Raw genomic sequence first — 17,193 nt, forward strand, 5'->3', positions numbered from 1 at the left:
ACTATACTTTCTCTCAACAATTCATCTACTAAAATGCTTATAAGAATCAACAAAAAGCTTTCAAACCAAAACCAAAACCAATTCCAAAAACAACAATCACTACCCACGATAAACACTATCGATCATGATTTTGAGGCACTTCTTCAAATGGGATCTCTTCCAATGGGATCTCCCCCATCCATGTCGTCTTCTAATATGATGGGGAATCTAGTAGCTTTGGTTTGATGAATCAATCATTTTCGAATTTGTTAAATTCGAACGTGCTTAATGAACAGTTTCAACAATTCCAGGGGCCAGTAGATGAGACTTCATCTCAACCGGCACAAACTAATTTCGTCTCTACAGAGGAAGAAGTCGAAGAAGTTCCTGCACCACCCAAACGGTTGATGAAAAAAGGGGTTGCTGTAGCGGAGGAGACGAAGTGGTACATGGCGCAGGCGGTTTTGTTGTTTGAGGTGTGGACACATGCTTCAGATGACTCAGTTGTGAAGATTAGCCAAAATGAGTCAATGTTTTAGGATAAAGTGGTCGAATGGTTCAACGAGCACCGCCCAGCGGGAGAACACAACAAGAGTCAACTACAAGGGAAATGGAACAAGATCAAGAAAACCTGTAAGCAGTTTGAAGCGATCTTGAAGAGACTGCTCGAGTACGGGCGATAGAGCGACGTAGACGAAATACAAGTGTACAATGCTGCTCATGAGCACTTTATAAAACTTTATGGCCTGACCCAGTTTCAGTATGAACAGTGTTACGATGTGCTGAAAGATTGTACCGCCTTTCAGCAAGAGCATAGTATTTCCAAACGAGGCGTAACTGATTTTGTTGATGTGGGTGATGATGAGGTAATCTTTGGGGTGCATACAAATGTCGACCCGGATGTGGCGATGGACCAGTTTTTTGGAGACGACCCAATTAGAAAACCACCGGGTCGTAATGTTAGTCGGAAATTGTTAAGTTGTTTAGATGCGACTTCTAGACGTGGTGGTTCGAGTGGGTCAAAAATGGCATTGAGCAAGCTTGATCAAATGATCTTGATGCAAAAAGTGCAGATAAGAAAAATTGACAAGGATCAAATGAAATCAGAGGAGGAGCGGAAGAAAAGACAGGATCATCGCTTCTAAGAGAAGGTCATCTAGGCATTTAGGCTTATGTAGCAACTAGTTCCCACCGGTATAGATGACGACGAGTTGGAGATGATCAGGGCTTCACGTAAGTCGCTCATGGATAAGTACGAGACGTATTTTAAGGATATTTAGGTCCTCGTATTGTAGGTTAATGTGTTTTATTTCTTAGGTTTAATTTGTAGGTTAATGTGTTTTTAGGATGTAATGTTTTATTTTTAAGTATTGTAATGTGTTTGTTTACTGATAATATGCATGGGAGGCCCGGAGGGGTGCGAGCAAGACATCCGTCCGGGGCACAATTTTGAGGGGACACAAAAAATTTAAAAATTGTATATATTATATTATATATGTAAAGGTTTTAGGTAAAATAAAATAACTATTAGAGTAAAACAAACAAACAATATATGTAAAAGTATAATATTATAATGTCTATCATTTTTTTAATGTTATAATGTCTCAATTATATAAAAAAAAAAAAAAAATTGCTTATATAGTTGGATTCCTTAGAGTTGGGGACACTTTTTTTTTCTCGGCTCGGACTGGGCACTTGATTTCTCAGGGCCGCCATTGATAATATGTGTTTTAATTATAATAAAATGTGTTTGTTTAATTTTGTGAAAAAGAAAAATGAAGTAATAAAACAATGGATGAATATTAGAAGAAGTGGGTAGTATAAGGAGGGAGTGTTTTTGGGGTGTTGTATGAGAGAGAAAGCTGATGAATAACAGAAGAAGCAGGTAGTATAAGGAGGAGCCTAATATAATTAACTCCTATTTCAAATACAGTTTATAAAGAAATCTAGAGGGACTAAATAGAGTTGGGTGCACTAATTGCAGGCCGTTACATCAGTATAATTTGATGTATCGTAGTGTATCACTTGTTTACAACATCGGGAATACAATTTCAATTTGTGTTCATGCTAAGTTAGGAGTTTTAAAATAGCTACAAAATAATAAAAGGGAAAAACCAAAATGCTACTAAAAGCATGGTAGAAGCATCCTTCACCCTCACAAACTCTCCTCCTAAAAATCACATATTTGAATATAAATTTTCTTCCCATGAAAATCATAATAGAAACATGCTGCTAGAAAGATATTTCTTAACCTCATAATAACCCATAATAAAAAGCCTCTATTGCAATATATTGTAATCTAGTATGGTTCCGTTTTTAAGAAGCAAAATGCATCCATCAGAGAAAGAGTAAGCACCTGTCCAAGTGTTACCAAGTGGTCTGGAAGGTTGATTTCGATTTATAAACTCATTCAAACTTGAGCAGTGCTTAATCATTGTGCCAATTTACAATTAAACCCCTCCAACTTGACAAAATGATTAGGCAGTCCATTTTGCTAATAAAAGGCCCAAGATCGCATGAGTATTGAGTAAAGCAGCTTCACCTAATTCGCTACAAATTGAGCATTGGGACTCCGTTTTGGCCCTTTCCACTTGTCAATATGATTTGTTGAAATGAGGAAAAGACCTTGGCATTCTTTTTTTTTCTTCTCAAAAATAACCTTTGGCATTCAAACCCCTAAAAACAATTTAGATTTTTTTCTTCTGAAAAGTAACCTTGGCATTCAAACCCCTAAAAACAATTTGGAAAAAATGTTAGATAAAGTATGCAGTACCTATCTTAGGTAAAGCAAGAGGATTATGTAAAACTCAGAGTAGGTTATGTAAAATTCAAAGGGCTATGTATGTTTATAAAATTCAATGGTTTAATTTGTAACTTTTTTTAAAGTGATAGATAAAGACTGCATCATTTTCCCAAACAATTTATCGAGTTGCTCATTGTTGTACGTGTTTACTCTTGGCATTTGAACCCCAAATCCATTCGAAGTTCTAGGGCTATTTTAAGATATGTTTTTATGAAAGAACATTAGGTTTTTCAGTTTATGAATTTTTATTTAATTTTATCTCTCACATCACCAAAATATGTGCTTCGTGGGAAAAATTTAGGCTGATTATGAGTATTCTTTGAATCAAACGATAATTAGAATAAATGTTTTTGGCATTAGTGTGAATGAACAAATTTGATTTGTATTTTTCTCGTTTATAGTCGCATCACAAAATCTCACGAGTTGAAACCAATTCCATGTTGTCTTCAATATAGCAAAATAAATCAAAGTTTGGTAATATCTTTACACTACATGAAAAATCATTTTTTGCTATGAAAAAAGTCGTCACATTAACCTTAAAATTCAATATAGCATGGCTACAGATTTTGCATTGTCGCGACTTGTTAAGATCAACTTATATGGTCATACTATGGTTAGATAAAGACAAGAGAGCTTAAAATCCTTATGCATATCCACATTTTGATTCCTATAAATTAGGACTTCATTTGCTTGATTTTTTATAACATGCTTTGTTAGCTTCCAACTTCGAAGTATACTTCCATTTATGAACTAAAAATAAATTTTAACCATATATATCCAACACACAAACACAGGCTATGGAAGGTTCAGGTTTTGTCAATTCTCTAGCACATAATACTCTCCTAATTCCACTTTTCTTCATTTTTACTCTCACTCTAGTTTCCGCCATGGAGAAAACTAGCACTGAATTCATCAGAACGTCATGCGGTATGACGGTTTACCCTACTCTCTGCTTCAATTCACTGTCGGCTCGAGCAGGTGAAATCCAAACCAGCCCTAAACTACTAGCCCAAATAGCTCTATCAGTTACCCTTGACACCACCATTTCCACCTCATCATCAATGGTAAAATTGGCGAAAATGCATGGCATGACTTCTCGGGAGGTTTCTGCTATGAAAGATTGCATTGAGTTATTAAGTGATTCAGTGTATGAATTGAAAAATTCACTTGAGGAGTTGAACCGGCCGGGTTCCAAAGATCACAAGCTAGTCATGAGCGACATACAAACGTGGGTTAGTTCAGCTATGACGGATGAAGATACGTGCTGTGAAGGGTTTGCAAATGACCCAAAAATGAAAAATGTGGTGAGAGGAAAGATTCTGAATGCTGCAAACTTAACTAGCAATGCTTTGGCTTTTATCAATAATTATGCTTCTCTGCATGAGTAGGTCGATTAAAGAAATTAAGTGTATACTTCTTAGATCTATTTTTAGAATCATATAATATAGCAAGGCAGCTGAATGAAATTAATTAAATAGCTACAAAATTTCAAGCACTTAAAGCAGAACTCAACTAGATACTATACGTAGCATATGTATAGAAATATGCGTGAATGTATGAAAAACTGTGTATACGATTGCAAATACAATATAATTATTTTTATTTACTACATATATATCTTCTTTTGTTCATTCTCGTTCATTTATTTAATGAACGAACATGAAAGAAAAATCATTTGTTAAATTAAAACAAGAACTATATAGCACTATTCATTCATTCATGTTGGTGAATGATAATTTATTTTTAAACTGTTACTTCACTTATATTCATGAACATTTGTTGATTTATGTTTGTTTATGTTATTTCATATAAATATATAGCTTTTAATCTATATCTATATTTTAAAAAATAAAGAATATAAATATAAATTTAGGGTATAGATCCAGAGAGAAGATTCTTAAGGAGAAATTAAAAGGAAGAAAATGTTGGTTTTTTTATATTTTTTTTGAGCTTGTTTTTTTGATTTTTTTTTCCACTTTTTTATCCCTTTTTTAATTAATTCAATCCATAAAAATTTTTTAATAAATAATTAAAAATAAAAAAATCTAACCCAAGTTAGTGAGTTATACATGTAAGGGTACGGTACGACTTCGCCCTTAAGGATATTAATAAGGGGTAGCTGGTTATTAATAAGGGGTAGCTGGTGGGAGTGATAGGTCATAAGGGGTGATAAGTCATAAGGTGATTTACCTAACGCGTTTCGCCCTTAGCTATTATGGCTTCGCCTATAGCTTACGGGCTACGCCCTTTAGAAAAAAAATATTTTTAAAAGTTTTTATATGGAATAAATTAATTAAAGAGGGAATGGAAAAAAAATGAAGAAAAAGGAAAAAAGTTTAAAAAAATCAAAAACGCACTTTCTCACCCTTCTCTAAGGTACCTTCTCATTTGATTTATATCTTATATTTATATATATATATATAGAGAGAGAGAGAGAGAGATACAGTGAGAAGGGAAAAAAGATCCTTTTTTTTTTTTTTTTTTTAGTTTGTTTTTTTTTTATAAAAAAATTTAGATTTTTTTTTAGGTTTTTTCATTCTTTTTTTAATTAACTCGATCCTTAAATAAGGGGGTAGCTGGTGGAAGTGATAGGTCATAGGGGTGATCGGGACAGGGTGATAGATCTAATGGGCTTTGCCTTTAGCCATCATGGTTCCGCCATAGACGAAGAGACTTCACCTATTGCTTACGGGCTATGCCCTTTGGAAAAAAAATATTTTTAAAATTTTTTAAAAATTTTTATATAGAATTAGTTAATTAAAAAGAAAATGAAAAAAGTGAAAAAAAAAAAAATCAACAAAACAAGCTAAAAAATTAAAAAAACGAATCTTTTCTCCTTTCTCTTCTTAAGGTAGCTTCTCATTTTATCTCTATTATATATATATACTACTCTTAATACCCATACGATGTACGGATTCGTTATATATTGGACAATTAGTTTATTATATATGGAAGACTTAGTACCTCAAAATGTAAATAATTTTACACAAATTGTCATATTATGTATCAAATTAAATCAATTGCATTGTATATAATATATAAATAAAGATAATACCTAGACCAAGCGGAGTGGCGGAAAAAAAAGGTAATCCACCCTACACATGAGCCTAGTTCGCCCCTTTCCACCCCAAACACCGCCCCCATGGGGCGAACCATCCTTTAGGTGATTCCTCAACGTCGCCCATTGTGTCTTTGACTTTCGCGTGGACCAAGGTAAATACATGGAACCTGACTATAAATATATAACACTTCCCTACCCCACAAATGGCGCAAGTAGCCCCACTCTTCAAAATTCACCCATTTCCACCTTATTTGAGGGGCAACTCTTTCTACCCCACATGCCACATGACACAAGTCGCCACTTCCTCTCAAACTTACCACTCCCTTTAGTCTTATATAACTTCTCACTAAAAACCTCACCCAAACCGGAACATATAATTAATCACCCTCGACTAACCCATCGTTACAAAGTTGCGGCCATATGACATTGATATTAGCTATTTTCATGTCTCGGGAGATAAAGGGAGTAAGCTTATAGCATAGAGCATCATAATCAGCACCTTTGATGGAACGTAACTATGGCAACATAGCTATGACAAATTATTAATTCTAGAGATTGCAAAAGTTACTACTATACTTATCTATGTGACGAAAATAACCTACAGAAACAAAACCTGAAATATAAAAACATGCATTCCTTGACAATCCTTGTCGCTTTTCACTCCATTACTGCATTATGTCAATTGAAATAAGCGTATCTCACACATAAACCATGCTATATCTTCCAAAAACTCATCAAAGTTGGTGTCTCAGCTTCTATATTCTGTAGTGAGGCCATTATTCTACATTTTTCTGTAGTAATTGTTCTGACTGCATTTAATCATACACCATCTAATAGTCTAATATGGTATCGCTAACACCCCCCATAATCTTATTTTGAATAGAAACAGATTCATGCTCCACATAGATTATTTCATTGGTCAAAAACATTGTCGCAAATTCTCCTTTAAAAATAGCATAGTGTGGCGCATAAAGTCGTGGTCATGTTTTCTGATGATCTAATGTTTTCCTCTTGATTCAATAGAAAATTAGAAATCATAACGAAAGGTCTCCTAGAGGCCAGCCAAAAAATAGAATAAGGGAGGTTCACCCGTGACAAATCCGGGCCACCTGCAAAGCAGGCGGTCGCCTTAGGATTAGTCGGCTCACAAAGCAGGTTGAGTATCTAGGTTAACTAAAAAAACAAAATACAGCTCCAAAACTTCATTGTAAATTATTCAAATAACTATTTTATTTTATTTTTTTATTTGAATGGCAAATCTACACCTATTGCCTAAATTGCCCCAAATAACCTAACTACATGCATGCCAGGGATAGAACTCTCGACTTCACCCCAAGAAGTCAAGTTGTCATGACTCATGAGTCTTTACCAAATGGGCAAACTCCAAATTGGCTATTTCAAATATAGTTATGAAGAAATCAAGAGAGACCAAATAGAGTTGCCTGCACTAATTGCAGGACGTTACATCAGTGTAATTTAATGTATCGTAGTGTTGTACTTGTTAACTACATCGGGAATACAATTTCAATTTGTATTCAAGCTAAGTTAGAATTTTCAAAATAGCTACATAATAATAAAAAGCCTCTATAGCAATATTTTGTATTTAAGCATGGTTCCATTTTTAACAAGCAAGAATAATGCATCCATCATAGAGAAAATGAGTAACTCCTTGTCCAAGACTTACCAAGCGGTCTGCAAGGCTGATTCAATTCAGTAACCCCCAGCCATCCAACTTGGGCAGATGTTAATCATCGTGCCATATCATGACCCCTCCAACTTGACATATATCACACGAGTTGAAACCAAATTTTTGTCGTCTTCAATATATAAATATAACATAAATCAAAGTTCGGGAATATCTTTCCAATACAGCATGGCTTCAGATTGCATAGATGCAACTTGTTAAGATCAACTTCAATGATATTTGTGCAATTATGGCATAAAGACAAGAGAGCTTAAAATCTTTAAAGATATTTTCCTATTTGGGCATATTATGGTTAGATAAAGACAAGAGACTGAGAGAGCTTAAAATATTCAAAGATATATGGGCATAATGGCCTATTATGGTTAAATAAAGACAAGAGCGCTTCAAATCCTTATGCATATCCACATTTTGTTTCCTATAAATTTGAAGTTTATTTGCTTGATTTTCATAACCTACCTTTGTTCGCTTATAATTTTGAATTAAGGGGAGTTCTGGTTATCGAAGGCTCATATTCAATCAAATTCAAGCACAAAATATTATCTTAATAATAGTTCTCTTCACTTCATTAGAGTAATCTATGCCCTTGAGAAAACTAGCACTGAATTCATCAGAACGTCATGAGTTTCACAACTTACCCCACACTCTGCTTTAGTTCACTATCAATTTAATTGAGCGAGTGCAATTTAAACAAGTCCTAAGCTACTAGCCTGTCACCCTTGAAAGCACCCAATATGAACGAGAACTGCAAATTAACAGTTGCACCGTTTATCACCATCTAAAAGATACTTACAGTTGTATTGAACTGTCTAAATGTCCTTTTAACACGACAAGTAGAAAAACATCCTCAGAATTAACTTCTACTTTTCGCATTATGTAAATCTTATGGACAGTACTACATTTTCATATTCACGTAATCTTAGGGAACTATTCTATAGATAATTGACCCACGTGATTATTTAATATATCCAAAAAACCTGACCTAGTGAGATGAAATTATGTCATATGCCCACTTCTACAAGTAATTTAACTCCAGCAATGATAGGCTTTTCCTGAATACTACAAATACTAACTAACAAGCTTGCTTTCATCTTCTATTATTTGTAATAAAAAATATTGCTTTAACTTTTTTTCATGGAAGACTATATAAATAACTGTAGGAGCGATGTCCACCTTGATAGAAGATTTGTCTGATTGATGGAGAAGTTTTGTATAAATAAATAATACAAAGTTAAAACTCTTGATCAGTTGGCCCTAGAGAATCACCAATGGTCATCATAGGCTATCAGCTCATGAGTCCTATCTTACCCAGATCTCATACAAATTCTAAAAACGGTATGATGTAGTAGGTACTAAAACTATGACAGTAATATCATAAGTTGATAAAATTTGATCCCCTAAAAGTAAGAAAAACGGCCTTCGCTTCCAATTCCGAATAAACTGTAAATATAGTTGACAGATATCCAACAAACTAATCTTAACGATCTTGTAAACTACTAGAAATCGTTATTTCCCATCAGATAGAAACTAGCCAGAAAGTTAGTTCGAAAATTTAAAATCAGCATTTTTAATTACTATGCATAAGCAAAAAGAGCAAGGAAACTCAGTTGGCGGCTTTAATTGCAGGCCCATGTTTGTACATTAAGATATTGTAATGTATAACTTATTAAGCACATCAATAAGACAACTTATTTGGATTATTGCTTGAATATTATAAAATATTTATAATACATTAAAAAGCGTCTCATTATATTGGTAGATATTTATTCAACAACACGTGTGTGAGAGAAAGAAAAAAAGTGAACCTGTTCAAGTTGAGAACCAAGTGGTTTGATTGGAAACTTTAGCACCAGCGGTCCAACTTGAACATATCACAATCTTTGTCCCAGTTCTAGACCCCACTGAAGCCCCCTCTGAAGCCCCCTCCATTTTGATACATATCTCACAGACTGAAAGTTAAAGACTTGATCTTATTCATTAAGTGGACAATTATTTGAACAATACAAACTCAGTGCAATTCTAAGATAATGTACTTGAAGAACTTATGCTGTTAGATAACGTACTTGAAGAATTTATGCTGTTAGATAATGTACTTGAAGAACTTATGCTGTTAGATAAATTTCTGGAATACAAATAACCGAATCTGATTAAACTTACAGAATAAAAGCAGCTAAAGCTAGAATGAGACTAATAGAAAATATAACTTCCAAGGTAAAGCTCTAATTTGACCGAAGAGAATCTATTTGGCATATCAATATATATACGATGACTAAAATTTGCATAACTGCACGTTACTAAGACCTACTTAGAAGTTATTTTAAGAGAAAAATTTGACCACATGTACAGCTTATCATGGATAAAGAGTAGATCTTAAAGAAACTTCATTAATTATTGTTTCTAGACAAAGACAGTTAGAGAGAATATAAGCCTCGTTCATATCCACATTTGGTTTCCTATAAATTTGAAGTACATTCGCACAACTTCTATAACTTACATCTCATTAGCTTTAAACCTTGAACTAAACAGAATTCTCTTTACAATCTTGTAAAAGATATGGAAGGCTCATCTTCAATAAATTCTCGAAACTATAACATTCTCCTTATATTACTTATTACTTCCTCCATCAATATAATTTCAGCCCTCGAGAAAACAAGTGTTGAATTCATCAGAACTTCTTGCAGTTTGACTACTTACCCTACACTCTGCTTCAACTCACTCTCAACAAAAGCAGGTGCAATTCAATCAAGCCCCAAGCAACTAGCCCAAACAGCTCTATCTGTCACTCTTGACACAACCCTATCCACCTCTTCATCAATGGTAAAATTGTCAAAAGTGCATGGCATGACTCCGATAGAGGTTAGAGCCATGAAAGACTGCATTGAAATGTTGAGTGACTCTGTGTATGAGCTGAAACAATCAATTGAGGAGATGAATAAGCCAGGTTCCAAAGACTCTGGGATGGTGATAAACGACATACAAACATGGGTCAGCTCTGCGCTAACGGATGAAGATACATGTTCTGAAGGATTTAAGAATGACCCTAAAATGAAAAGTGTGGTGAGAGGAAAGATTGTAAATGTCGTCCACTTAACCAGCAATGCTTTGGCTTTGATCAACAGCTATGCTTCTTTGCGTGGGTAATTAAATGAAATTAGAGATATAATGCTTATTTAATTGATGTGGGTTCTGTTGTTGCTGTGGGAAAGCAGTATGTACGGAAAATTGCCGCCAGCCTTAATTGCAAATGCAATCTATTATTGAGTGAAAATATGAATTTGAATATATTATCATGAATCAATAATCTTTTGACACAATTATCATGTGTTAGAATCTTATCGGCTTTCTATAGCTCTACATAACGAGCAAGACCGATATAAGTGCGTTCTCCTATCCATCATAAAGTGTGTTTTATCAAAGAAAAATATCTAAAGTCCCAACGTAATCAAGTTGTGTTGCCCTTTCTATTGTTCTAATGAAAGATATCCGAATAGATATTGTTTGGGAAGGCCAAAGGCTATGGTCTCCAAGTCCCCTAAACACAATCAGAGACTAATCTCGACATCATTTAACAGGACTCTTTATATAAGGTAAATAAGTATATGACTACGCAATTCAAAAATCGAAAAAATTCCATATGTACTCAGTAACATACCACTAAACACGATGAATGATTTTTCATAACTCGATGTCATTTTTCATGAGGATTACATGTATAAGATTTAAAGAACAAATATGAGGCCATTAGAAAAATAAAACTTTAGTAAGATACAGAGGAAGAGAGAGATGATGAGTACTATTGATGGTTCCATTTGTGTCAAGAAGCTCTTTTTGGAGGAGACATATTCCCAATGAGAGAAGTTGTTGTAGCAACAGAAAATAATTGCACAAACACTCCTGTCACACAATGTAGCTCTGATTTTAGAGTCAGGGAGAAAAATATACACAGCATGATATATTTGAATATTAATACTATGGCATGAAGATTTAAACTCACCGACAGAAACACAAGCAATCTTCAACACAGCTACTTTTTCTGTCTCCAAGAGACTCGGATCATGGAAAACCTAATGACGATAGAATATATGATGCTTGATTAGTAGCAATGGAAAGTTATCATCCCCAAGAATAGACAACTTTCGGCATCATCCTCTCAAAAAGTGACAGTAGTAAACTGCCAGAAACCTATTCTAGGATACATGAACTTAAATTAGACAAAAAGAGCAGGCTGGGTAAAAAGGCCAAATCGGCCTAATTATAAATGTATGGATCAAAATTGGCACCTAAAGCCTGAAATCTTCTAGATGTGCATTTTTCCATCACAATATAGATTGACAATGAAGATCCAATACAAAAACCTTGAAAAATACCACAACCTCATTGCAATGACCAACAAGACTGAGTGGGGTATGGGGGAGGTAGGATGTAGATTATAGACAATCTTACCCATACTCAAGGGAAGAGAGATGCTTCAAGAATCAAGATTGACCACAGTGACCAAGAAATGCAAAATTTCGAACACAACCAGACTTGAGCCCAGAAAATGAAACATCAGTTGAGTAACGACAATTAGTTTGTCGTATGACAATGGACATATATGAGAGATTGTGTAACAGGTCATTGAATCAACAAATTTAAGTGTCCCATGTGCAAGACTGCAATAGTACACACTGCAATGTCTAAAGGCCATAAGAACCAAGGGTTGGCTAATTCTTCACAGATGTGATGGCTAAAAGATAAAGACAACAACATATAACCTATGTGTTTGTTGATGTCAACAGAGCGCCAGTAAGGCAGTAATGCAGCGAAAATGTTTGGTTAAGTTGACAGTGTATTAGTTAACTGTACAGTTGGAAATATTGATGGTTACAACTATCAGAAGAGGTCACAGTTCATGCGGATAGACAACTAGACATGCGGAAGAAAGCAAGCAAAAGTGAAAAACTAATGGAGATTAAGGTTATGTATGTAACGAAGTGGTGGTCAACTCCTGCACGTAAATGTGAGTCAAAGAGATGCCTATGGTAGTATGGAACGACGATAGTGATATCTATATCTATTTTAACACTGTATACAATCTCAAATTATATGTTTATGTTCAAAATCTATGTGAACTTAATTTGTTAGCATTATAGTTTATGATTAAACCATTAAAAAGTTTTATTGTTGGTAAATCCGACATCTGTATTAATAGATACGCCCTAAAATCATCTTAAATATTTAATCCAATTCTGATAACAAAACTATGAAATTTAACATTCAAATATCTACGTAAAAATTAAAGACGTAACATAACAGTTTGTTAACCTAACAAAAACATCAAATAATAATTAACGATATTGTACAGAAAGAAAGCTGCTTGCCTTAAGTTGGATACTGCTTTGGACGACGGCCAATATAGATCCAACTACTCCTATAGACGATGCAGCAATATAGAATTTCAAAAGGCTAGCTCTGCTACGTTTTCGACCTTCAACAACATAACAACAACAATAATAAGTCTACATTGTAACAAAACAGGAACCTTTTTATTATTTAAGAGCAAAAACTAAAAGTTTACCTAACTCTCCGATTACGATCGAAACGAAAGTTATAGAGGCGAATACAGCAGCTAACGTATCGAGAGGCTCGTTATTCAATAGTGCAGATAGTGTAACAAGTAATCCTAACAAAATTACAACTGTCTGCAATTAAAATGGAAATTAAATTATTTAGTTAACCCTAAGTTTACAATTATTATTTGAAATCAATCAATATGAATATGATTAAAAAATTGATATTTGTGTACCTGAATGATGAGAATTTTGGAGAGAGTGGATTTCCCCTTGGCAACTTTTGTATATCCTATTAATTAATAATATTACAAACAAATAGTAAGATCTAAAAATTAAGAAATTTAAAATTTTACTAAATAAATATAAAAAAAAATAAGAAAAGTAAAAGGGCGTACGGTTATCAACGACCATACGGTATGCGAAATCGGAGCCATCAGTTCCCGATGGACGTCGGTTACCGGAATATCTCTGCTGCATTGTTATGTTTGTGTCTGTCTGTGAGTCAGCGGCAATCTGGTAAAGTCTTCTTCTGTTCAGGCGTTAAAACCCCTGAAAAAACAACAAGTATTATTTGTTAAGTATAATAACTATATTGAAACAAAAACAAGCCGTTCTAGCTCAGTTGGTAGAGCGCGTGGCTTTTAACCACGTGGTCGTGGGTTCGAGTCCCACGGATGGCGTTTTTCTTTTTCTTTTTTTTCATTTGTGATTTTAGGTTTTCTTATATATACAGTCTCAGTGAATGGTTAAAAGATATGGTTATTCAACATACCAAAACATGTCAATTTGTTGAGGTAAAGATTTCAATCATCGTCAAAATATATATACCAAAACATGTGTCACTTTGTAATTAGAAAACTACTCGTATAAGTATTTATTTAAGTAGTCGTAATATTTAGATAAAATATTGACGAAAAGATCTCTATTTCTATTGCTTATAGGTTAGATAACTGAAGATAAATTTTAGACTTTATTATAGCAGTAAAACACGATAGCATCTTTATGTACACATTACCAACAAGATCAATGATTGCTTTATTTCCACAATATAGGCCACAAGATATTAGACAACATGCATGGTCTTTGACCGATACCAAATTAAATCTATGTTCTTGACATTGTCACATTGATCCAACGACCCCGCTTCCAACCATAACGACGCGACCACCCCCTCGAGGTGGTAGTGCTTCGACGGTGTGGTGGGAATGTGGGGTGCCGCGCATTAGAGATAGTATATACATATATACTCTAAGAATAAGAAGTATGTAGTGAAAAAGTCCAATTTCTAAATTACGAGTACTTTTTTCTTCAAATTATATACACTGGTTGACAATTTTAACATGCGAAATCAAAACATAAAGACGACGGCGACCACGTGCATTAGCATCAAAAATCAATGGCGTAAAACACTTTACATTCTTCATCAAGCAAACTAACATATCTTTCTATGTACACGCCCTTCTTCATTCATTGTTTTACTTAATTTCACTAAGACTTTACTTACACATTTTATCGATTCAGATCTTCATGTCTTCTTATAAAACCAACACCCCATCAAACATTCTCATATAATTTCTATCCTAATCAAAACACTCAAAAACACGAAATAGACCACAAAAACCAACAAAAACCTAAATTAAACTTAAAATGTCTTCATTCAATCTATTTTCGTCGTTCTGGATGTCCATGTTCGTCTTATCATCTTTTTTTACTTTATCTATACAAGTAAATGAGGAGTCACATGTTGACATCAACTCATGGTGTCAAACAACTCCTTATCCTAACCAATGTAATTACTTCCTGGGTCGTGGCCCAATGCCACGACACAAGGAAGATTTTCGAATATTAGCCTTGCAGGCTGCAATTGATAATGCCAATGAAACACAAGGATGTGCAAAAGAACTTGGTAAAATGTGCCAGACTACCTCAAAGAAGGCGGTCTGGGACGACTGCTACAACCTTATCAACAACTCTATTTTCCAACTCAACCAAACGCTAAACGGCCTAAAAAACAACCAAAGCTCGGATTTTGATGCCCAGACATGGCTGAGCGCCTCCCTCACTAACCTCCAAACTTGTTTTTTGGGTTGTGATGACCTAAATGTAACCGATTTCGTTACTCCCATCAAGTCAAGTAACTTGACTGAGATGATAAGCAATAGTTTGGCTATAAATCATGGTTTCTTGAAGCAAAAGAATAATCCTAGTTCTGCTAATCAAACAAATGATCTTCCAACATGGGTAACACATCTTGACCGGCGACTATTGGCCACGGTCTCCCTCCAGTCGATAGCAAATGTGACAGTATCCCAAGCACCAGATAGTCGGTTTCCAACGATACAGTCAGCTCTTGATTATGCTAAAAGTATAGACCGTCTGAATACGAGATTTGTAATATATATCAAAGCAGGTGTTTATAATGAATACATTCAGGTTACGAACGACTTGAAAAACATCATGTTTGTGGGTGATGGGATAAGGTATACTATCATCACCGGCAACCGGAGTGTAGTCTACGGAGGTACCACAACTTATGGGTCAGCAACCATCGGTAAGGCTCGGGTTGAAGTCCAAACATTGTTTTATTAATAATTTGGGGAAAATTAATTAAGTCGAAAATAGTGTGTTAATAAAAAAAAAATCATATCTGATTTTAGTTTTTTCAAAAGTTGGACTTGACCTACTTAAGCGGTTAAGTTAAACTTTTTAATTACTAGTAGTATTAGAGTAATTAACATTAAACTTAATATGATCGTTGACATGCTAAGTAGATTATAAAAAATGGTTTACTGAATCTTTGAAAATAAACATCGTAAAGATATAGAGATTGTGTGAATAGTACTATGATTAATTAAGTGAAGTAAAGTGGAAGCTAAATTAACTTGTCTAAAAATATACGTATAATATCTATATATATCCCCTTATCTCATGCATGGTGCCATGCTATTTTAATTTCATTAACATGTACGTTAATCATATTTTATATATGTATGTGATTAAAATTGTTGGTGTCTAAATCCTTATTAAAATTATAATTATTGCCTTTGCTATCAATTTAAGATTGTGGTTAACTTTATAATCTAAAATGCATGTCCTTATAATTTTGATAATAAAAATGGGAATGCAGGAATTGATGGCCCTGGATTCATAGCTCGTGGAATAACATTCCGCAACACTGCTGGCCCTCAAGCGGGCCAAGCAGTAGCAGTACGATCATCATCCGATCTCTCGGTCTTCTACGCTTGTAGCATTGAAGGATATCAAGATACCTTATTCGCGGTCTCTCAACGACAATTTTACAAACTTTGTTACATTTATGGTACCGTTGATTTCATATTTGGCAATGCGGCTGTGGTATTGCAAAACTGCGTAATCCTAGTAAGAAAGCCCGTAATTGGACAAGCAAACACCATAACCGCCCAAGGTCGTGGTGACCCATTCCAAAATAGTGGCATTTCCATCCACAACTGTCGTGTACTACCAGCTCCGGACCTAATTCCAGTGTTGGATTCAGTCCAAACCTATTTAGGTCGGCCGTGGCAAGAATTTTCTAGAACCGTGTTTATGAAAACATATCTTGATGGTTTTATCAACCCTAAAGGATGGTTGCCTTGGGGGAATACTGATTTCGCTTTTACAACTTTGTATTATGGAGAATATGGTTGCTTTGGCAATGGTTCGGCATTGGAAAACCGAGTGGACTGGCTCGGATACCATGGTGATTTGAGCTTGACTGATGCACATGCTTTCACGGTGGAAGAACTCATTTCAGGCAGGATGTGGCTGCCTGCCACCGGTGTACCGTTCATAGCCGGAATGTGATTGACATATTATATATAGTTGTTTATATGTGTACATTATCTGATTCTATTGATTATATTGAAATAAATCCAACATTATTTAGCTCGTGATGATTACAAAGTCAAGTGTCCCAAATTATCATCGTTTAGTATATATATGATCTACGAGTATAAATTACCACTCATCTTCAATTAAACAAAAACTATTATAAAGCCATTCCTATTGGTGAATATAGAAATATTTGGGGTTGTTTAGTATGAATAGTAATGAAAAAAAAAAAAAACTAAACTCAATA

The 17,193-nt window shown here is 34.5% G+C and overlaps 4 protein-coding genes and 1 non-coding gene across 5 annotated transcripts; 4 read left to right on the forward strand and 1 right to left on the reverse strand.

Annotated features, from left to right (window-relative positions):
• Window positions 1-3,483: 3,483 nt before the first annotated feature.
• Window positions 3,484-4,391, forward strand: LOC122585522 (pectinesterase inhibitor 10-like). The gene has a single exon (XM_043757648.1). It carries the CDS (start codon window positions 3,580-3,582, stop codon window positions 4,168-4,170), a length of 591 nt encoding a protein of 196 aa, XP_043613583.1. The 5' UTR covers window positions 3,484-3,579; the 3' UTR covers window positions 4,171-4,391.
• A 5,626-nt stretch (window positions 4,392-10,017) lies between these two features.
• Window positions 10,018-10,839, forward strand: LOC122585063 (pectinesterase inhibitor 10-like). The gene has a single exon (XM_043757162.1). It carries the CDS (start codon window positions 10,099-10,101, stop codon window positions 10,684-10,686), a length of 588 nt encoding a protein of 195 aa, XP_043613097.1. The 5' UTR covers window positions 10,018-10,098; the 3' UTR covers window positions 10,687-10,839.
• A 317-nt stretch (window positions 10,840-11,156) lies between these two features.
• On the reverse strand, window positions 11,157-13,629 carry LOC122585064. Its single transcript, XM_043757163.1, has 6 exons — window positions 13,493-13,629; window positions 13,331-13,386; window positions 13,103-13,226; window positions 12,906-13,012; window positions 11,540-11,609; window positions 11,157-11,439 (listed from the first exon to the last, which is right to left on the reverse strand). Exons 1-6 carry the CDS (start codon window positions 13,572-13,574, stop codon window positions 11,360-11,362), a joined length of 519 nt encoding a protein of 172 aa, XP_043613098.1. The 5' UTR covers window positions 13,575-13,629; the 3' UTR covers window positions 11,157-11,359.
• A 75-nt stretch (window positions 13,630-13,704) lies between these two features.
• TRNAK-UUU lies at window positions 13,705-13,777 on the forward strand. Its single transcript has one exon. It is a non-coding gene; the product is annotated as a tRNA-Lys (tRNA).
• A 967-nt stretch (window positions 13,778-14,744) lies between these two features.
• LOC122585062 (pectinesterase-like) lies at window positions 14,745-16,919 on the forward strand. Its single transcript, XM_043757161.1, has 2 exons — window positions 14,745-15,648; window positions 16,225-16,919. The coding sequence occupies exons 1-2, from the start codon at window positions 14,745-14,747 to the stop codon at window positions 16,917-16,919; spliced, it is 1,599 nt and encodes a 532-aa protein (XP_043613096.1).
• Window positions 16,920-17,193: the final 274 nt, after the last annotated feature.

The sequence above is a fragment of the Erigeron canadensis genome, chromosome 1, assembly GCF_010389155.1.
Source record: "Erigeron canadensis isolate Cc75 chromosome 1, C_canadensis_v1, whole genome shotgun sequence".
In the NCBI taxonomy this organism is placed as follows: Eukaryota; Viridiplantae; Streptophyta; class Magnoliopsida; order Asterales; family Asteraceae; genus Erigeron; species Erigeron canadensis.

Excerpts from the sequence above, each read along its gene's own strand:
- LOC122585522 (XM_043757648.1), top strand. The coding sequence starts at position 3,580 with ATGGAAGGTTCAGGTTTTGTCAATTCTCTAGCACATAATACTCTCCTA.
- LOC122585063 (XM_043757162.1), top strand. The coding sequence starts at position 10,099 with ATGGAAGGCTCATCTTCAATAAATTCTCGAAACTATAACATTCTCCTT.
- LOC122585064 (XM_043757163.1), bottom strand. The coding sequence starts at position 13,574 with ATGCAGCAGAGATATTCCGGTAACCGACGTCCATCGGGAACTGATGGC. Across the intron at positions 11,610-12,905 it reads AAAGCAGTATCCAACTTAAG|GTTTTCCATGATCCGAGTCT; the intron begins GCAAGCAGCTTT and ends TATCGTCATTAG. Across the intron at positions 11,440-11,539 it reads GATTGCTTGTGTTTCTGTCG|GAGTGTTTGTGCAATTATTT; the intron begins GTGAGTTTAAAT and ends ATTGTGTGACAG.
- LOC122585062 (XM_043757161.1), top strand. The coding sequence starts at position 14,745 with ATGTCTTCATTCAATCTATTTTCGTCGTTCTGGATGTCCATGTTCGTC. Across the intron at positions 15,649-16,224 it reads TTATGGGTCAGCAACCATCG|GAATTGATGGCCCTGGATTC; the intron begins GTAAGGCTCGGG and ends ATGGGAATGCAG.